At 39.3% G+C, this 22967-nt stretch overlaps 1 protein-coding gene across 2 annotated transcripts in view; it reads right to left on the bottom strand.

Annotated features, from left to right (window-relative positions):
* ARHGEF26 (Rho guanine nucleotide exchange factor 26) overlaps positions 1-22967 on the bottom strand; it is a 112509-nt gene that overhangs the window by 72360 nt on the left and 17182 nt on the right. For both annotated transcript variants that reach the window (XM_054579827.1, XM_054579818.1), the window contains 2 exons: positions 14461-14517; positions 10995-11155 (listed from right to left, as the gene is read on the bottom strand). In XM_054579827.1, coding sequence (XP_054435802.1) covers positions 10995-11155; positions 14461-14517 — 218 coding nt within the window. The remainder of the gene's footprint in view (positions 1-10994; positions 11156-14460; positions 14518-22967) is intronic.

Raw genomic sequence — 22967 nt, 5'->3', positions numbered from 1 at the left:
CCTCCGTGAGACCAACCTTCCTGAATTCACATGCCATGGGGGAGAGTACACTGTATTAAAAAACAAACAAACAAACAAACAACACTGGTCAGAATAAGTAATTCTTTAGGGTGAGCTGGTGATAAGGGTCGCAGCAGGAGCAGATGTCAGCGCCCTGGTTTTAGATTCCTTAGTTATTCTGATAAATGTTAGCTCGTACTGATGGGAACCTCACTTAGTAGCGACATGAAGATGAGTGAAGCCATCCGCCTAAGACGAGGCAGGATTCCTCGCTCCAGTCTCAGGACAGAGAAATGCAATTAATAAAAACTAGTCTTCAAAGTCAGGAATTAGTTCATGCCAGGAAAGTCTGCAATAAAACAGGCAAAGGCAAGCCAGAGTTTCTCCAGTGTGAACATCTGAGTTTCCAAATAGAAAGTTTTTCAAAGAGTCCACAAGAATATGTGTTATTCAACAGTTTGAAGGGGAAGAGTGTTTGGAGTCTAAATAATGACACATTTTCCCCACTCTAAGTTGGAAAGGATACTTCCTGAGCAAAAACCAGAAAATCACCTCGTGTGTAGGTCTCAGAAATGTTTATAAAATAACACCTCAACCTCTAGATTTATTAATAAATTGGTGAAATAACATTTTGATATTCTGAATTAATAAAATTACATTCTGATTGTAAAAGCTGTCTGGTGGAAGTAAACCGGATATTGGCCAGGAAAACTGAAAAAGACAAGGGAATAACGGGGTAAGTAAAGGCTCAAACAGGAGGCATTTCATGAGAGTGACCCCAGGGGTTGCCGGGACACAAAGCCTTCGCCCATGTATGACATGTTTCAAAGTCATAAAACTCAAATGATTCTCAAATGATTCTATCAGACATTCTAAAATTAAGGAAAAGGGAGCTAAATCTGTTATATCATTTTGTAAAAGTCCTCCTTAAGGTCTTTAACTTAATGCTGCTTTAGTGAAATCCAAGAGAATAATTTGATGCTTTAATCACTCCTGCTTTCCTTTCAATAGAACAGATTCAAGTAAAATTTCTACTTGAGGGAATGGCTATCAAAGATGCCTTGGAAAACATCTTATTCCTAGCAGATTTCTTGAAGATATCGACACACATGCACAAATACATAAAGATGTAGAACTGAGTGCTGGGCCCCGAATGTACACAGGATGCAAGAGAGCAAGTAGGAGTTCCATGACAGGGGAGTTCAGCAGACAAACACAAACACTGCCATTGTGCCCTGTGCTAGTTGTTCATATCACTCTTCTCTGCTAGGAAAGAAATTCCAATGAACTCCCGATACAGAGACAGTTTTCTTGCCACAAAGGGGCCTTTGTTTGAACCCCCACAAGTGACAAGGTCAATCTTAGCCAATCTTGACATTTCTATGGAAACTTTCCACCAAAATTTTTTTCCCAAATTCAAATCATTTCCCGAAACCTTTGGAAATCCAAAGAAAACTCTGTATAGATAAAGTATCAGCTAAGTTCTTAAACAAATACCATTCATGATTTTTCTCAAGACATTTTTCTATAAATATACTTACAAAATCTAAAGTGTCAAGGCTTGTATGATTTAATCCAAATCCTCAAAAAAAAAAAAAAATCAGACCCAAGAATGTGGAAATAATATACTGGATTAATATTTGAAACAGTATTCACCTGTCTTCTTAGCATACAGAAAGTATTTTCAGATTTTTCTAAGCAAATCATATTTTCACAGGCTTTACACAAAACTGACATTTTGAAAAACTGAAATATTTTGCTGTAAGGTTGCTTAATATTTACATTACCACCTAAGGAATGAAGAATTCTTTAAGTCTTAAGAGAAACTTGCAAACTCATTTTCTACGGATGTTTAGTTTGGAAACATTACAATTTTTCAGACAAAGAAGCAGAAAATTATCATCTGAAATTCAGTCAGCATTTTCCAAAACTTTTCTTTCTCAATTCACTGTAAAAGTAATTTAAGGAATTTAATATAAGGTACTTGGAAGTCTTTTTAATTTTATTGTATTGTTGCATGTTTGGGCGTCTGATGACATAGGAAGCATAGGACTCTTTTTGTAACCGATTAGATTGTTTCTGGAGAATACTGCAACACCTCAACCATGGACACATTGAGACTGCGCGTGACAAGACAGTGAGTGTTCCCGCTTAGGGAACAATGGCCACAGGGGAATGACAAGCTGATGATATCTATGGTGTGCCACTGGGCTACGTCAGAAAAGCAGTTACTCTTCGCTTTTAAGGTCTCCACATTTTATGAAGTCACAACACTCAAAGTAAGATACAAGTCCCATCACTCTCTATGACTGACTACTCCATGGGTGATGTACACCACAAAGAGAAAATCCTAATAATATTCCAACGTGGGTAATCCCTAAAGAGCCTAAAATGAAATTTAGCTTTTTAAATGGAACTCTTAACTGAGCTTAAAATATATGTAATATTTTTGAACAAGTGGTCTAGGGGAATGCATTCTGAAAAATCAAAAAACTCAGTACTTTCATTCTATGTAAATGAATGAATGAAAGAATGAACTAAGCAAATTTACACAATTAATTTAGGTCTAAGTCTCCTGAGCTGCAAAAGAAAAATGCTAGTACTTCACAAGATGCTAGCTATAAAGAATTAAATCAGATGAAATAAGAAGTGTTGAAAAAGACAAAATCAATGTCCAGATGCTAATAATTAATGCATAACAATAGAGGCAACAGCCCATGATAAACAAGTAATGCAAAAGCTTTAAAAAGCTTGCTTTTGAAACTAATTCATCAACCATCTTCCTTGTGCTTAAATCAAGTGCTAGGTTTAACTTGGCTAGATCACAAAGTTTACATTAAAATCTTTTCCATCGGCCAGAAAAACTGTGTGGTCCTGCTTGTTTAACTCACAACTGGCAGAATCAAAAACCCATGTAATGGTTCAAAATCCACAGCTGTAAATGCAATGCAGATGAAATACTGCAACTAAGCCCCAGCCATTGTTTCTTTTTCCACAAAATTCTACCCTAGTTTAAGATTGATAACATCTAATGACTACGCTTGGTAACACTTTCATCTGTCCCAACCAGGATCACTGTCCAAGTTTAAACCTCCATGTAACAACTCAGAATTCACAGACTCTTGGAGCTTGCAAAAGCAATGCAAAAAGGCAAAAAAGCATGTAGTAGCCCCAAATGTCTGAAAAAAAAAAAACCCCAAAAAACCAGAGCAGCGTAACTGGCAGCTAGTACACATCAGAGCCTTTTGTGAAGCACTGGTCCAAGGATTCTACCACTTGCAGGGCAAACCAGGCAGGGAGTGAGTAAAATGGCTCAGATTTTAGTCCTCATCTAAAGCACAGCTAACAAGCTTTATGATTAGGGAAGAATCCATTTCTTCTGACTTCATTCAATGTCAAAATAAAGATAATTGCTACAATGTTGTAAAACATACTCATCCCAAAACCACTGTCCTGGACTCTGTAAAACAAGACCTGTTCTTTAACCTAGTCTTAGGCAACAGCGGCAGAGACAGAGAGAGGACATACAAACAAAAGTCAATAAATACCAAACCCAGAGATACTTCAGAATATCAGATATAAATGAGCAAAATGACAGTAATAAATACCAAGAAAATCACTGCTATGTGAGGGCTTATGCAGTGCTATGCTAAGCACTTCACATTTATTATCTCATTTAATCCTCATAACAACCCTATGGGGTTAGCTATGACTTCATCCCTACTAGGTAGAGGGAGGAATGAGGATGTAGAATTAATAGGCATTTGCCTGCCATGTTACTGAAAGAGAAAAATTATTTTTTAATTTGATGCTTTGTATATTTATGCTATAACCTTCAGCTTGTTGCTTCCTGCAAAACTCAATAATGACAAATGATCTATATGACTCAGCTATCCCTCTTCTGGGTATCTACTTGAAAAACTCAGAAATATTTATGCATGAATAGAGATACACACACACACACACACACACACACACCCATTTAAGTTCATCGCAGCATTATTCACAGTGGCCAAGACATGGATACAAGTGTCCTTCGATAGATAACTAGATAAAGAGATGTGGCACATACAAGGTTTCTCTGGAAAAGGTCCAACCATTAATATAAGGAGAATAGTTTGCACAACATCAACGTAACCTGGCAACCAAGGAGAATGGACTGGAATGCGCATGTGTGAACAATGACAGCTTCACTGCACCAGTCAGTGGGGGTGGTAGATGCTTGTTGAGTGAGCATGTGTGCTGTGTGGCATGACATTCAAAAGGACTGAGCGAGTAAAGGAATGAATCTTCAAATTTTTTGTTAAGCTTAAACATTCCTCCATGGAAACTATTTGGATGATTCAGAAGGCGGCAGCTATGGGCGACAGGTGATTGGCAGCTTCATCATGACAGCATGCCTGCTCATGTATCACATCTCATGCAGAGTTTTTTGGCGAAACATCAAATCACCCAGGTGACTCAGCCCCCCTACAGCCCAGATTTGATGACCTATGACTTCTGGATTTTCCCCAAAACTAAAATCACCTTTGAAAGGGAAGTAATTTCAGACCATTAATGAGACTCAGGAAAGTACTATGGGGCAGCTGATGGCGACTGGCGATGAGGATTGTGTGAGGTCCCCAGGTGCCTACTTTGAAGGGAACTGAGGCATCATTGTCCTATGTACAATGTTTCTTGTATTGTGTATCTTCAATAAATGTCTCTATTTTTTATATTACATGGCTGGATACCCTCTGGACAGACCTCGTGTATACTGCGGAATACTGCTCAGCAGTAGGAAAAGATGACATACTGCCATCTATGACAACAGCGCTGGACCTTGAGAATATTATGCTAAGCAAAATAAGTCTGTCAGGAAAAGCCAAGGGCCATATGATTTCACTCACATGTGGTATATAAAACTCAAACTCGCAGACACAGATAACGGTATAGTGGTTACCAGAGGGCGGGGGGCCATCGTAAGGAGTGAAAGGGGGCAAATAACATGGTGACCAAGGATGATTTGACTCTGGGTGGTGGGAACACAGTGCGATATACAGGATCACGTACCATGAAAATGTACACTTGAAACCTGTATGATCCTATCAACCAACGTTACCCTAATAATGTTTTTAAGTTAAAAGAAAAAATAATGATTATAATAATATATTTGTACATAAATATTGTTGATAAAAATTATAAAATGTTACTTAACTCAAAGTACCCCAATCACCATTTGTCAAAAACAGGGTGACTGGTACACATGTACTTGGCTACCAGTGCTCCAAAGGAGAGCGGGGGCAGAAAGCTTCAGGTGTCCATGGCAGCCGTATCCTACTCCCTGCGCAGCCCACCAGGGTCTCCCTTGGGCCCGGGGCCAAGGCTCACCTATTCTGCTCGGCCGCTGGGGCGAAGGGGCGCGTGCTCCATCTGCGTAAAACTGCAGAAAGGGCCTGCGCTCTGGCTCCTCCAAGGCCTTTCACAGAACGCCTGTTTTTTTCACCTTTACCCCAACTTCATTATCAATTCCTGCACCTTCCAGAAATTCAGGCTTTTAAATCTGCCTCTGTCTTGGCCTTCCTCACTCCCAGTGTAAACTTTCTCAGATTGCCTGACATAGTTACTGAGCATCCACCTGTTTCTCAGGTTCCCAAATGTTGAAGCTGTTCTCACTCTCTCTCCCCGCACCCCCCCCCGCCCTCCGGCTGGTGTGTTTGTGCATCCACCTTCCCGTCATTTTTGATGGGAATTCAGAGGGGAATAAACACAAAGTCATCTGTAAATGGTGGTATCTCCTTGTCCAAGCTCTTAGATACCCCCCACTGCTTTTTCGCAATCTTAACGGAAAGGACTACGCCTATTACTAAGACACCAGTGGACTTTATTTCTTTATTTGGAAGGATACATAAATAACGACTTATTTCTTTTACTATCACTTGAGACACAGGTCATGGACAAAGGCTGAACAACGTGGATTAAAATACACACGTTATTACAGAGTGCTGGAGGGGAACTTCACATGAATGTCTTTGTCCGCTCAGCTCAGGAAAGAGAAAAAGTCAGAGAATGTCATAAAAAGGAGCTTTGGAAAGTCACTGTCTTTCAACTGTCAGCTGAAGAAGTTTGGTTTTAGAAAAAATAAAGCTTCTTTGTTATATTAAGGGAAATAGGGCAATTGCTTCATTTACCAAAGATTCTGCGGTGACTTATATTGTATATTGAGTAAGGAAAGAGTATTTACTAATGAAAAACAGTGGCAACAGCTCTTACTTCAGGACAAAAAATTAAACAGGTTCCTACAATGTAAACAAATCCATAGTCTCTGGACTAGATAAATTTAATAGGTTTTCCTTTTAAAATTTTGCTTTAAGAATTAGGAAGGATAAAATGCAAATATCAGTACTGTAAAACTTTTGAAGGTTTAGTATTAAAGCATTAAAATTTAGAATTTTATTTATCAAGTAGAAAACACTTCACAATGCAGGTTTACCATATCATTATTTTTTGTAATATGAGAGCATTTCATAAAATGATATTAAAGCATTGGCATTTAAAGTAGTATTTAGTATCCTGTGCTATTTCAATTTTAATACAATCTGGTTAAAATTAGGGGGGAAATCTTCTGGAGAAGCAAATGTTGGGTGAGACTCATTCTGAATGTGCAGCATTATTGTAATCCACTCTTCCACACTGAGCAGAAACTGGAGAACGTGGCATTACTTACTCATGATGTGGGGGAGGGGAGGAATTCAGTTCCTCAGGACACAAAAAGCACAGTTATGGATATTTTATTTTACTCTGTAGAAGCTGCAGACAAACATAGTCTTAGCTTTGCATTACTTCCTAAAGAAATGCCAATGTTTTAATTTTAAAATGGGAAAAAGAAAAACAAGCATCTCGAACAGTTCTTTTGCAGCAGATTTTATAGGTTACAAATAATAGTACATTCTACTATTGAAAAAAATTAACTGAAATAGCATAACCTACATATTTAGAATGAAAACTCGGAGTTGAGGGTAAAAACATATTATTTTATAAAACATCAAAACAAAGGCTCATCCAGTTTTCAATTTGTAGAAAACCATTCAATACAAAAAAAACCCTTACACGTTTCCAAACAAATACAGAAGGGGGCTTAATATTCAGACTTGTACAAAAGACAATTTTCTTTCCTGATAGTATCAGTCTTTTACCATTGATATATCTTAAATTTAAAAACAATGGGAATTAGATCATATTCTCTTGCAAATGAATGTAAATCAATCCTATTTCTAAGTCTTTTTCTACTAATATGCAATTACCTATAAATTATTCTCAATGAACTTAGACATATGAAGGCAGAACACAAAAAAGAATAATCAAAGGCTATGTACAAATATACAAAACATACCCTATGTATGGTGTTTAGTTATGATTTAAGCCCATTCATTTCTAAACCAAATGTCTAATACCCCCTTTTCATGGGATGCTTAGGCTCTTAGGACATCTTTGGTCCTTAAAATACAGAAAGATCATGAATCCAGGGCGATTCCATGGGTTTGAATCTTAAGAAAGTTAACACAGTGAAGGTGGAAGGAAGGAAGTCTAGATCTGGGAGGTCAAAGGCCCTGCCCTGGCGCTGCCCCGAAGGCACACTGACCCTGCCTAAACTCGAAAGACCCAGCTCTTAATCATTCCATGAAAAAAGAAGATGGAGACAAACAGAACCGGTAGGATTCCAGCAACCTCCCCAAATACAAATTTTAAAGAGGGTTACAAAGAAAACAGTTGCCAAGCCCACAGCCCTGCCAAATAGGGTGACTGGGCATGAAAGAGAGCAAAGCCTCCATGGTCAAGAGGCTTTGTGAAAAGACTGCAGCTCCTCTTGGCCTCTTCACTTCACTTCAGCCCCAGCCCACAGGCATGCATCTCAAGGACGGGACTGCTGGCCTTTCAGTGGGACAATTCATGCCTGTGTAGGACTGTCACAGCAACTGCAGGATGTCTGCCACCTCTGACCCCCCCACCTACGAATGTCAGTAGAACCCCCAAGTCACAAGGGCAACAAACAGGCATTTCCCAATGTCCTTAGGCCGTCCATACAGCCCCCACCACCTAAAAACCACTGCTATAAGCTCTACTATCTCCTTTAAACCCACAGGGCTGAGAACCAGCTGTAGGATTCTAATCTACACAGATAGTCAACATTTTTCTCGCGTTCTAATCTGTTTTTCTCCTTTACTAATCAGCTTCCCCCGAGGCTTCACAATCACTTCCAGCCTGCCGAATTTGAAATCCTCATCTCCCTCACGAAGCCCCAACCTGTTCCTCTTCCGTGCTGGCTGTACCACCGCCATCCACAGTCAACCAGGCCGAAACTGGCAGGCAGACACACCTCCTCCCTCTTTCTCACCGGGTCCTCAAGATCCTAGGCCTAAGTAGCCCTCAAGTCCTCTCTTTCCAGCCCCCAATCAGGTCCTCATCCCCTCTGGCTGTGTTAGTAGAATGGCCTCAAGTCTTTTACCATCTTCGGGTCCTCTCCAACGCAAACAGTGTACAGGTACCTCCCAGGCCACCATTTCGGTCCTCTACTTAGTGGCTCTAATGAGTACGTTCTAACCTCAGCCTATGCTAAATATCCTATCATCCAGAGCTACAACTTCTCATTAGGTAAAAGTAAAACAGCAAGGGCAGTCTTGGTTATACCACACTTAGCAATGCCACGCTTAATCAGTAATTCCCAATTCAGATGCTGACCATGTGCTATATTCGAGATTTTGTTTTACATTTTTTTAGGACTGGGAACTCTTTTGTGGGTAACAGTAATCACCTGAGAGTCACTCTTGGAGACCAAACGCTGGAAATTCAACAAATAGGCATCATGTATAAATGTTTGCAAACATTCTAGGCACTTTGAATTTTTAAAAGGCCCTATCTAAGTGTTTCAGAGACAGAAATGGGCTTTCAAATTGAATTAAAGAAACTTGTGTACTATGTTATTATGAAACAGACAGGATTATCACAAAGAAGCAGATTCAAGTTGAAATACAACACCCATCAAATATCATATAGGTAGTTATCCAAATTGCAATACTGCATTTCAAGTAAAAAAGCAAAACACGAATGTAAAGGAGAGAATATTCGTCTTCATCTTTTAATGGAGGCTGAGATGTTTGTGAGTTAGGCTTTTAATTAAAAAAAAAAAAAAAAGAATAGAAAAAAAAAAAAATGGTCCAAGATAACTCATTCCTGCAAGCCACTATAGAAGTGAAAAATTTTTAACAAAACTATAAATGATTTAAATGTTGTTAATGATTGAAATTAAACTACACTTTAAATCTATAATTTAAATGAAATGACTTATTTCAGGGTTAACCAATGATGGGTTTTTTTTATCCCCCTTTTATAGATAAGAAACAATCTGCAGAGGTAACAACCCGCTCAAAGTGACCCCGGCACGGGGAGAAGCAGCGACTGCTGGCGCCCAGGCTCCCTCTGAAGCCCGCTGATGCACAGGCGGCCCTGTCAGGCCCGCAGGCCTAAGGGCCGAACTGTCCTCGGGTCGAAAAGAACTGTTGTTGCTCAATAATCAGGATTCACTAAAAGCCTTCTCTGGGTTATGTGTACACGGCAAGACACTGACTGACGGCCATGTGATTCAAAACACAACTCCCCAGTGGAATAAAAACATGCTACCAGGATTTTCAGAAAACATATTCTAATGAAAACCATGGATTACAATGTACAGTTATCGAAGCAGTAATGATTTTTTATAGTGATGTAGCTACTTCTGAGCTTTGTTTTTATTCAACTGAAGTACAAGTTAAAATGAAAGAGACTCATTTTAAAATCTAAATACCTTTTGAACAAGGACACACCATGGAAGGCTCTTATTCTGCCCTCTTCACTGAGGGGAGAAATGAAACCTTCATTTCTCTTACCAAAACTGCCAAAACTGGTGCCAAAGGACCAAAGGGTTGACCACAAGCAGCAACCCAGCTTCTGAAAGAGGACTTACAAGCTGTGGCACGGGCCACCACCCGCACACCACAGGCCCACTGTTCCCTCAGGCCCGGCAGCTTCTCCGAACATGTGTTTTAAGTATCCGTGTCATTAACAAGATTGCCAGAATCCTTTCTCATGCCAGAATCTAGCTTCGGAAGTTGTGCCACCATCACAAAATATTTGAAGATCTCAGTGATCTGACCACTAATTCCATCCCTCTGAGGTAGCCTCAACTCCCATGCTAATTTGTACAGCATGGATGTTCAATCTTGCAGCTCCAAAGAAAAACACACCTGCACACATTGACGGAGCCAGAAGACATACATGGACACAGTATCATTACTGTCCACTTGGCTCCGCCCCAAAGTGACAAAAGAGCAACCTCCAGGTTCGTAAGGAATGCTCTCACCAGGGACAGAGCCAGTCTTTGTGCACACAGAAGTGTACAATTTGTAGGCCCTCTATTTGTGAAAAAATCAAGCACAAGGCAAATATTTAAAAGGTGCCTTTATAAGTACAAAGCTTTGAAGCTTAAGCTCTATTAGTTCTGTAGTAAACCCACTTGTGACCCACCCACATAAAACCACCAATACTCAATTCATTTTGACCTCCCCAAACAGCAACTTCATATGGTTTATAAAGTGTTCACTTTAGCACACTTCTGGCACACGGCTGCAGTACAGGCTCACCTAAAAGCTCACCACTGGTATACAGAGTTCCTGCCCTCACTGAAAATGATCATGAAAACTCCTCTGACAGTTCTTAGGAAAACGTAAATATGGAAACCCTATAGAAATCACGATAGTCGCTATAACTGCATTTCTAATATTTACATGAAAAGATAACAATACATGAACAAAGACAAGAATATGAAAATGTAAACAAAAATAATTTTTGCATTTGTATTGGTCTGATTGTGAGTAAATGAGAGATTTCATGCCTCTTGATGGCTTTTGAGATAACACAGGTGTTTGTTAGGAAATAAATAATGTCTTCGCATGACCAAAGGCAAACGAAAGGGCACTTACTTTTTGCTTGCCTCACAGACGTCTGTAATATTGGAGAAAAGATGGTGACTCTCTGTTTTGGTCATTGTATCACTCAGTTCTTTAGAATTTTTAAACATTCTTATCAAGATCTCCAAGCTGAGTAAATATGAATGTTCTGAAGATATAACTTCAAAGATAGCCTGGTAGGGAGGAAAGATCAATGTATTATTAATTCTATTAATTGAAGAACTAAATATAGCTCCCATAATTTTTCTATAAGGATGATATAATACCTTGAAAAGTACAAAAAGATAAGCATTAAGAAAACTACATCACCAAACTATTATCTTTATATGAAGTCAGTGACCTTGGTGTAAATATAAAAAAAAATGAAACCATTTGCGTGACTTGAGATTGCATCCTGAGGTTATACTTTGCCAAGTGGTAGGGTCTACGTTAGACAGCTAGGGCATGGGATATAATCCCAGAGTGACATTAATTAATCTTTGGGGTCATCTCCTCCAGCCCTGCTTTCAAAGCATGCTTCTCTGGGACAGTAAGGATTTACAGGTATCATTTCAGGATTCCAAGAAAATGTCTCACCAATTCATTCCTTCATTCCATCTCTGTAAGTCCATTCCCTAGGTTTTCATCTGAATAATCTGCAGTCAATAACAGCAAATATTCTGGGTATAATAACAGAGCTTGACTGACCTATCATCTAAAGGCTCTTATCAGCCACGGGAATTCTTTCATATAAACTCATAGAAATTGAAAGTAATTCTGTTTGTTCAATGAGTCACCATCTCTGATCTTGTCAGTGTCTCAAGAAGGAGCAAAGGACCTCTGCAGAAACTCTTGGTGTTAGGCACACAGTGGTTTTCCTGGTAAGTGTTCAGTAATGATGAAATGCCAACTCATACAGGTGGATGAGCACCAATGCCCCATGCAAGGAATTCACCTTGTTCCTTAACAAAATCAACTTCGGATCCCCACAGAGTGGCAACAGGGGGAAAATTCCTCCTCAGGGAGGGGTGGTGAACATCCTTGCAGGCCTAAGATTCCTATCTTTCCTGGAGCCCTTCCTGGTAACACTGCCATCATCACCTGTCCTCCAGGGCTTCTCCTTGCAAGCACTTGGCTCAGAAGATTCTTCCCAGAACTTCCTGTGCTGCTACTAAGGCTGGGTGGGAACAGGGCAGGCAAGGCAGGTGGATGCCTGCCTACGGGTGGGCGGGCCCTATTTGGAAGCCAGATCAGTGGTGCTAATCTCAATTTGTACCTCCCTTTCTAGCATCCAGAAGCTTTTAGGGAAGTCTTACTTAAATGTGCTGGTCTAGCCTGACTGTATTGAGGGATTTAAGTGATATAGCATTCTAAAAAGCAAAGAGTAAGAACACTCAGAGTCTCACTTAACCTGTATCTTGTGTAATTCTACTACACAATTATTGATTAGTACAATTATCTGCGGGAAATGGAATGGAAACTAAAAAAAATTGTCACTTCCTAGCTAAAAATAATGGATTTCAGGTCATTGATGGATATGGAGGCTTGGAACGACTTAAAATATTTTCAAAAGTAAAGGCTTTTACAATCAAATCTAAAATACTAAGATCTGAACTGAAAGATATAATGAACTACACAGAATAGATCATAGGAAAAGATTAATTAAGTGGTACTTGAATATAATAGGTTTAATGTAATAATTGCTAAAAATCCATCAACTGCTTAAAAGCAAATCAGGTTACACTTGCTAAAAATAGCTATATAGAATAAAAAGGAATCATAAAGTAAAATTTTCTGCTTTCATTACTTTTTTAATCACAAATCTGAATAAACATTTTCAAAATATAAGGGAAATAGAATAGCTTCAAATAGAAAAAGTTTAAAAGAGCAGAAATGTTCAAATGGAATTAGGAATGTGGAGAAGCTCCTAAATTTGTCCACAAGGAGAGAGAAATGTTGTTTATATCACAATGTTTACAAAAAATAAAACAAAAACAAAAACAAAAACACATCACCTACTGTCCATCATCTGGAAAACAGATTTTAAAAAGGTGGTATTTATAGAATGGAATGCTATATAGTGATCTGAATGTGTGATCTAGATTAATATGCATTAACATAGATAAATCTCAAATGCAAAGATAAATGTAAAAAGTAGCCAAAAATATGTCCAGAATCGTATCGTGTATCTACATTTTAACACATAAACATAGGTATATGTATATAAATATATGTAATACATGATTTAAAAAAACACAGATTGCACAGATATATATTAATTCATAACTGTAGTTCCCTCTGGGGTTAAGAAAAAGGGAATGGGACTGAGAAAGAGAATGTAGGACTTTATTGAAAGTTTTGTTTTCTTTACTTTAAAAAATATGAAGACCCCTGACTGGTGTGGCTGAGTGGGTCGGGCACCATCCTGCAAACCAAAAGGTCACCAGTTCAATTCCCGGTCAGTGCGCCTGCCTGGGTTGTGGCCAGGACCCCAGCTGGAGGCGTGTGAGAGGCAGCCGATTGACGTTTCTCTCACACAGCACATGGGTGTTTGTCTCCCTCTCTTTCTCCAAATAAATAAATAAATATTTTTTAAATGAAGAAAAAATTATAAATGCAATACATTTGCTAATTCTCAGTGGTGGGTATATCAATGTTAAACTATTTTTTGTATTTAAACTTAAAAAAAATGGCACTATAATGTGCCCTCATACTTTTGTACTATTCTAGGCCAATGAAATTAGAAAAGGATACCTCATGAGGTTTGTGGAATTAATTTATATGTGTGTATATGTATAAATTACATATAGATGTGTATATATATATATGTGTGTGTGTACATATATAATAATATACATGACAGGGAAATGCTTTAAGAACTTCACTATATTATCATAATGAGCAACTTTCTTAAACTACAGTTATTTAAACTTGAAGTTGCAAAACCCTACTGTTATGTTTCATTTTTTATTAAGTAAAGGTACATTTTGATATACTTTTAGATTGAAAAGTGACTCAAAGAGGGCTCAGAGTTGCTGTGGCTCCCTTCCCCCTGCGTCAGCTACCAGGGCACAGTACCTAACCAGGGTACATTGCATTTGTCTGCAGACAAATGTATATACTTTATTCAGATTTCACCAGTTTTACCAATAATGTCCTTTTTCAGTTCTAGGATAGAATATCTGTTTCATTTTTTTCAACGTATTTCTTCCAGTTTGAATACGTGAACCAGGTGCTTTGCTGTTTAAGTAAACATTGGGATGTTTTAAATTTTTTCTTGTCTAGGGGCTTATGTTTACTTTTATTTGGCAATGATCACATATGTCTTTTGTAAAAAGCACTCATTTGATTCTCTTTACACACATATTCATTGTATACATCTGCAGAGGAATATGTGTGTAAAGAGAATCAAATGAGTGCTTTTTTGAATAAGTGCACATAGTAGGTGAAACACATGCACACTCCAGAGCTCTAGAGCACCTGCTCGCAGAAAACATACCTCTTGTCTCTTTCTCTCCTCCTGACTAACTGCCTGAGATAATCCGTTTCTTTTCACCTGTGGGGAAAAATAGTTTTAAGATTATTCACTTAAAAAAATTTCTTTATCATGTAAGGCATAATGCTATGCCATTAAAAAAGAAATTAAAAGAAATCTATGAAAAATGTTGAATTCAGTACGTTAATTTTGGGGTCTCCTACCCCCCTCAAATAATACTAATCACATTAATAAATGAGCATGGTTCAACACTAAAGAACTGACCACTGTGTAGAACACTGTCCTATCAGGTTGAGTCAATCTGTTCTAGTCTTAGTTCTGGATATTCTTAAAATACTTATCGAATTAATCTCCCAAATCACAAATGCAGAAATCTCATAATAAAGAAATGAAGCCACAGCTCTGAGAGTTTATTGTGCAGGATCACAACATGAGTAAGTAATTTTAACACCATTTTCCATAAAGAGTCCATGGCATACCAACTCTCTTTATGAAAACCCAATCAAAGAAGAAAACAAAGTCCCTTCTGTCCCAGTTTCAGCAGTCTTCTCAGCATATTTAGTTTTGATAAATAAGGACGTTAACCAGATTAGGAGAAGCAACGGTGCCTACAAAGAGCCGGAAATATCAGCACCACACTTGGAGTGACGCAGTTGTATTGTCAGTGGAGTCGGTGCAATGGCCATCTCAATTGCCACACATTTCTCCTTGATGGCTGCAGTTCCTGTCATAGCCCTGAGCCACACACCAGGGGCTGAACTATGAACTCCAGGAAGGCAGGACCTGGTGTCTCTTCACCTGGCACTCAGTCTGGCACGTGAAAGACATTCATGTTTTTCAGTCAAAGATTGAATGAGCAGAAGATAAGGCACATGTAAAATACCAACCAATTAAACCCTGCCCTTAAAAGAGAAAGAAGGGCAGCAAGAGAGGTAGTGCTCTCGCCTTGTGTTCAATATTAACAGCAATAAAGTAGAAAGGTCTTCCAACATTCTTGCTATCATACACAGATTTTTTTTAAGACCATGTTTTCCTAGACCTGTTTTTAAGTTCGCATCTCAGATTTTCATCCCAAGTTAAAGAATTTTAAAGATGTATTTTCCTGCTAATTGTCAATCCAGACATTTTAAATGTGTGCTACTATGGTCTTTTAAATGCAGCCAATGGAATGTGAAAACCATAATGATCTGATACCCACCATCACCCATTTAAAAATAAGTAAGCTTCCCTTGACAGTTGGAGGTTTTACACTATTCTTCCTTCTCCTTACAATCACATTTCTATGACAATTTTGCCCCAAAATTTCCTAATGTAACATAATTCTATGTGTTAGGGTATCTTGTTAGCAATGCCAATATACTTTGAAGCAAAAACATGTTTTTAAATGTAATTTTCTGAAATTCCCTGTGACACTGAGCTTTGAGAATAAGAGATTCTCATGGACTATACAACCACCACAAATATCATTCATAACCTGTGATCAAAACATTAATTACTTCCAATGTTAGTGCAGCGAGCCTTAAGAGTAAAATGTTCCTGAGAATGCGACTCTTAGAAAGGTGGGGGTATTATGGTGGCTTAATTAAAGAAGGCTTCACTGAAAATATTTTACATTGACCCCCTTTTATTTTGTGCCCCAGTGGTCTGACTCCTTGGGGCAACCCACCATAGTGAGAGTTGGGATGGACAAAATGATGCCTTTCTTTAGTAAAATGGCAAAGAGCAGTCCTGACTGATGTGACTCAGTGGGTTGGGCATTGTCAGAAAGGTCACTGGTTCAATTCCCAATCATGGCACGTGCCTACATGCCTGGGTTTCAGGCCAGGTCCCTGGTTGGAGGCGTGCGACAGGCAACCAATTGATGTTTCTCTCCCTCTCTTTCTCCTTCCCTTCCCCTCTCTCTAGAAATAGATAAATATAATTTTTTTAAAAATGGCAAAGGGCAATTGTGAAAGGGGAGGCTGGAAAAAAGACCTGGAGTGACCCTTTAACTGCAGATGCAGTCTCTATTTTAGAAAGGAGAATAACGGAAGGCTGAGGATCTGGAAAACAGCAGTCTCTGATCGATTCCTGTCCCTCTGGCAAGGTGTTCATGAAGTCCAGGGGTGTCACACATACCTTAGTGTGAAGACGGCTGTGCAAAGTTCTCTGCATTGTACTGTCATGGAGACCAAGACAACTACATGTTACTGCCTTTAATGTTATCTTTGGAAAAGTTAGAAAGCAATATAAAAATGGAGTCCTGAAGCAATATTAAAATGAGCAATCACTTACTGAAAATTTACTGTATGCCAGGAAATGTGCTGAGCATTTTATACCTGTTTTCTCACTGAATCCTCATAAAAACTCTAGAAAGTTGATACTATTCTCATCCCCATTTCACAGATGAGGATAACAACTGAGACGAAGTATCCAAGATCACACAGCTAAGTAGGCAGCAAAGCCAGAATCTGCATCCATGCCTGTCCAACTCCAGGGCTGACGCTCGTAATCATGATATCATATGGGTTGGGGGCCCTCTTCCCCTTCTTTGTATGAGAGCCAACCCCAGCCCCCATCTCTACGGTTAGGTGAGACTCCTTCTAATGCCAGGTCTCTGTACCAAGTCTCCACGTTCTATTTCATCCACCCATATCATGGAACGTTCTTAGCTTTACCTAACAGCCTGACCCTGGGTCAGCCTATCAGCAAGAATTCATAGCTAAAAAGGCTCCTTCATACATCTGAATAAGGGAGAAGACTGGTCAGGAAGAAATTGTTCAAAGCTTCTCCCATTTGGTTAACCCTGGACAAGAATTTCACAGGATTTCCTGCCTGACACAGAGTCCTGGCAGATGGATATCCAGGCTCCATGCCACAATCTTGGCAGGTGAGGTCATCAGTAAGCATTTCCATGCAAAACTACTAGTGAGTTCAGACCCGGAAATCTTAAGGGGAAGAGAATGAAGCGTGGGCTTAGAGACCTACACAGGTGACAGCTAGTTTACTGAAGGATTAAGAGTACTTCATCTGATCATAAAAACAAAACAGAACAAAACAAAAAGTCCCTATCAAAAGTAGTTGCTTTTGAGGGGGAGGAGAAGGTAGTTTTGAAAAAGGCAAGGTACTAACATATAGAATTACACCTTTCTCTAACACTAATCAAAAAATGATGAACTATTCCTTCAACCAGAAAGTCATGAGTAAAAAACCAGCAGCCTGTACAAAACTACTGTGACAGGGAAAAGAAAAAAAAAGATCGCCGAAAGCATTATTGGGTCATAAGAAAACTGAAGTGCAGTACAGTCAGAGGGTGGGGGGGGGGGGGGGTGGCGTGAAAGTTTGCTCTGGGGGAATTGTGACAAACCAGTTCCTCCTGGCTGGCGGCCACCCCGCTACTCTGAGGCCTGTCCTTGTGTCTCAGCCCCTTCACACCTCACAGGCCGGGCTGCACACTTTCCTCCTCCACAGCCCAGAAGGATCGTTTTGTCACCACAGACCTCCTTCCACATGCAACTCTAAATGAAGTGGTACCTGAAAACAGGTGTCTGCAGGTAGGAGGTCAAGAGCAGGCCAGGTGGCCGCAGAGTCTTAGGAGTTTAGAGAAATTAAACCAGGGAAGGAGGGGGGGGGGTAGAGTGATGTGAAAAGAGGGCCCCATGAAAGCTCAGGAAGCAGAGGAGAGAAAATTCCCGGAGAATGAAAAATAGGAGCAAATATCAAGCAGAAGGAAAAAAAGAGAAAGAACGTGTGCCAAGTGTTTAATAGTAACGCTCTCAGGACGTTTTCTAATTCGAAAACAGTGACCTTATCAGTGAACCTAAGGAAATTCATTGGAAGGCCCAGACTTTTTTGTCTTAAAAAATAGTGGTAAAGGATATATTGATGCCTACAGTTTAAACTTTACATGCTTTTTGCAGTTTGCACATTTTTGCTAAAAGAATCTAAAGTATTATGTTCATTCCATTTTTTCAAGTGTCCCTCTTGTTTCCATGTAAAGAAAAGAAAAAAAAATAACATACAAGCTTCTAAAACTGATTGCTATTTTGCTATCTAAATGAAAAATTAAAAGTGTGCAGGCTCCCTTTTTAAAATATGTATGTTGTATTGGTAGCTCTGGCTGAGTATAAACAGGACACTTAGTGAAAGCAACACTCCTTCAAAAGTCTCCTTCTGACCCTTGCTAGAACTTTCTTATTCCTCGCTGTCTCATCTGAGTTTAATTTTTTTATTCAACTATGTCATCAATAAGTAGAATAGCAAAAGTAGTTTACGAAACACTCTAAGAATTGAATTCACTCTGGGGTTCTAAGCAACTCACAAAACTGCTTCAATCTTGCCATGGTAGATTCTAGACTCTATGGAAAAAATATGAATGCATGTCAATATCTTCAACATTTTAAGTGGATAAAAGTTAATTCAAATAGAACAACAGAATTATAACCCACAGCCACAATTCTGACCTAAGTTAAAAAATATGAATACATGTATGTGGCTTATCAAGATAGCAATCACAGAGAACTCAGTAATGTTATAATAGTTTTAAAATCATAATTAGATTTTTACTGCTGTATTGGTATTAAAATTCTTCACCCATGAGCTTTGTAACTGATATATATTACATGTCCAAATGAGACAGAAATTAACAATTAGCTGAAACTAACAAAGAACAGAACAAGATACTCCATTATATGTCTAGTTAGACTCAAGATATATAGTTTTTGAAATCTGGAAGAGTAAACTCCCTATAGACCCAGAAGTTAATTATTAGACACTTCATCTAAAATCCATGCCAGTATTCTTTTTGACAACTTGCAAGTCTGACTTTCTCAGATGACTCTCCTACACTTAGCAAGTTACGGGCATCTTCACAGAATTGTGTCAGGAAATCCATAAACTTTGTGCAATATTCATTGGCCTTTACTCCACTGACTAGAATAGGTCATAAGCCAAGTTCTCTAAGACCCAAGTAGAGGCCCCAGAATTGCCACTTATGCAAAGCCTAATTAGAGGACAGAGCAGATCCTGAGGAGAGAGACAAAATTAATAATACTAGTCTCTTGGTTAACCAGAGTAATGAGGATAAGGTCTCAGGCCCACCAAGACTTGCTAATGTTTTTCGAAAAGATGGGTTCACCCAACAGCTTGGGAGACCCGATGGAATGGCCCCAAAAGAGTGACTGACCGAAAAGGGTCAGAAACGTAAGCAGTGAAAAATTAGATCAGAAATTTATGATCCAAGATCACTTGGGCTCCATTAAGCACTAATGCACATTGACTAATGCACTTGAGCTAAGACCTTTCTACTTTGTCAGAGTTTACCCACTTGCTGAAAATCAGTTGGTTATTTGTGCTTCCTGGTGATTTCCTATTCACCAACTTCTGTTCTTAAAAGCTCACGTGGGAAGGGAATGAATCATAAAGCAAAATTAAACCACAGGACACAATCTCTTTCAGGTCTTTTCTACATACCTAACACAACCTCAATGGTTCCTGAATTAAAAATAAGCCCAAGTTCTTTCATGGTAAATATCATGGGAACAGCAGCTCTCTAAGAGTATGTTTGACGTTCCTAAACTGAAAAATCTTCCAGGGTCTAGAAATCACGTCCTCTGAAGCAGACCCCTCAGGCTCTCTCCCCATCTCATCTACAGATAAAGGTCCTGAGATTCCACTAAGCTAAGATCCACCACACAACATCCTTCTCAAAAGGCCAGAGACCTGTAGGACCAAAAATCAGATAAATGAGGTCAAGATGGGGTCATGTTTTTAAGGAGGGTGTGAAACTAGATAGAATATTATTATTTCTTTCAATGAGAGGTAGAAGACAATGGCCCATTTAATAAAATCATATGCTTAATTTGAAAACATATCAAATAACATGCTAGGAACCTCCCAATTCATTTGTGCAAAAAACTGACCTCCTCTCTGATCAACGGTTCTTGGCCTTAATTCTATAATCCTCACCAAAGTTCTTGGCTCTCAAGAGACTGCAAGCCTCTCAGCTCTCCTCTCCACTCCTCCCTCAGGGAACCTCACGTTTGCCAGAAGGATGGCAAACTCAATGAGGCAGGCCAGGGCTTGCGGCCTTTGCTCCTCTGTGGCCTGCGGTCACCCTCTGCAGACAGAGCCAAGATTCCTGAATGAACTCAAATTATTTCAATACAGATATGAGGCTGAGAGTACAAACCACAAACAGATAGGTAATTAAATGTACAAAAATAAACTGTTGCGCTCTGTGTAATTTAGGAGGTAAGTGTGCATTACTTCATTGCAGCCAGCCTCCCTAGCCAGTTATACCTACCTAGCCAGCTCCTGACTCCCAGTTCTTGTTGGTCCTTCATTTATTTCCCGAATTATCATTGTATCAAATGCTTGCCATGCACCAGAACCTCCTAACTTCTAAACCTTATAACAGCTCTGGAAGGCAGGGTAACAGAGTCAGAAAAGTTAAGTCACTACCCCTGATTAACAAGCAAAGCTGGGATTCAAACCCAGGCCTGCCTACTTGTCTTCAAAGGCTGAGCCCTTAACCCCACAGCACACAGCCTTCTGGAACACTTCTGAATTTCCCAGAGTTGCGATCTGCAGCTACTCTTCCCCTCAACTAAGATCCTCCCGCTGGATGTCCCAGAAACAGCATCTGTCACTGGATTCCTGCTTCTCCTGCAATGAAAGTTAAGCTGTCAGTGGGGTGGCCTGAGATTGAACTTATGGCTTGGTCCTGACATTTCTCCACTACAGGAACGCCTGTCTTTGACTTCTGGCTCTTACTAGCTAGCATTCATTCCCCTGTGCGCTCCTGAGCCTAGGCCCAAACTTACTCATTCTCTCTCCTCCAGCTGAGCAAGAGATGGTCTCCTTAAGTGGAAAATATGATGTTAAAAAACGCATCAAAAGCTAATGACACAAAAATAAAAAGAATGAAAGGGAAAATGACTGTAGGGAATAAGGGCAATTTTATAAAATTATTTAAGAGAAGATGAGCATATTTACAAAGGAATATTTAATACAATACTGAGGAGCAGACCAACACTAACAGTGGTTAACAGTGGAGGGGATTGGGAACGGGGGTAAAATCAAAGCAGATTTTGGTCTGTACTTCTATGTTTAATATTGTAGTAAGAGGAATGTATTTGTATTACTCTGTAAATCAAAAACAATGAGTTTAAAAACAATGGGTTTAAAGTACTTAATCAGCTTTAAATTTTGAATATTTTGAATTTTTTGACTAAGTAGTTCAACTTTTTATTTTAATAAAATCGGAATATGCACAGCGCATGCAGTGACAGCACCTAAACTGATACAATAAGCAATTATTAAAGTGAATTTTGAATTTTTAAATTGAAAAACTAGGAACAAACTAATGACTAACAACAGGGAATTGGTTAAAAGAACCAAACATCCACCTCGTTGATGAAATACAATATAGGCTCTTCAAAAGGTTGTTGTGGGAGAAAGTTTAATGATGCAGAAAGTCATTCACAGCATTGTTAACAGAAAAAATAGGTTACAAAACAGCAGGTTGAATGACACTAAAAGGTATTTAGAACACTGCTAAAGGGAAAATATGAGTAATAAGACAATATTTATTATTATTATTATTACTCCTCTTCCAAAGAGAAGAAAACTTCTACGCACGCATTTTTTAAAACATGGTCTGAAAAGTTATACACCAAAATGTTGGTGGGAGGGGGCAACTAATTTTTATTTTGTTCTCTTTTTCTATTGGTACTTTTTCATTTTTCTATAGTGAACATGCTTTGGTTTTGTAATTAAAGCATCATTTTTAATAAAAACTAGGATAACTTTCAAAGTCTTTGCTCAAAAAAACATAAAACAAGCAGAGCAGACAGACAAAATTGCCTTGGCTGCTGACACCTGCACTTCTTTGTTGCTGCCCACAAGAAACGAGAGGTGACCACAGCAATAAAAGACATAAAGTGACTAAGGTAAAGGGAGGGAGTAAGAAAGAAAGGTTTCAGTCAAGCCCAAGCCAAGCAGTGGCTTACGAGGCAGTGTTGAAAGTGAGTGACGGGCAGGCAGGTGGGCAAGCGTGAGAGCGAGGCGGAGGCCGGGCCGGAGTCGGCGGCGCGGACCATGACGCCATCGACACATAGCGACGGCGTGAGTCAAGAGGGGCTGACCGAGGCAGGTCTCAGGGGCTCCTCTTGCCGAGAAGAACACCGGTTTGTAAAGGTGGTGCCAACATGTTCAATGCTATGTTATCTTTGTTATTTCTGCAAAGTGGCAGGTGGACAGGAATGACCAACTCCAAAACAGTACGGTTAGAACAACACTGACTCTGAGGTTAATGTCTTAGATTTGCAATAAAAACCTAACCTGAGCAAAAATTGTCCTGGAAAAATGAGCAATAGGACGTTTTCTATGGGACTTACAAAGCATGTGATGGTTTCGCTGGACAGGAACTACTGTATGGAGGAGATCTGAGAAATGGGCATAGAATCGGCATTCTGTTTACCTACATACCAAACTTCACGCAAGCCATGTGTCACACGTCTGCGGCTTTC

Source organism: Pteronotus mesoamericanus, unplaced genomic scaffold, assembly GCF_021234165.1.
Source record: "Pteronotus mesoamericanus isolate MK-2021 breed Mesoamerican mustached bat unplaced genomic scaffold, CSHL_Meso_final contig_116, whole genome shotgun sequence".
Taxonomy (NCBI): Eukaryota; Metazoa; Chordata; class Mammalia; order Chiroptera; family Mormoopidae; genus Pteronotus; species Pteronotus mesoamericanus.
Note: the sequence above shows the minus strand (reverse complement) of the source record. Positions and strands in the feature narration are given on the sequence as shown.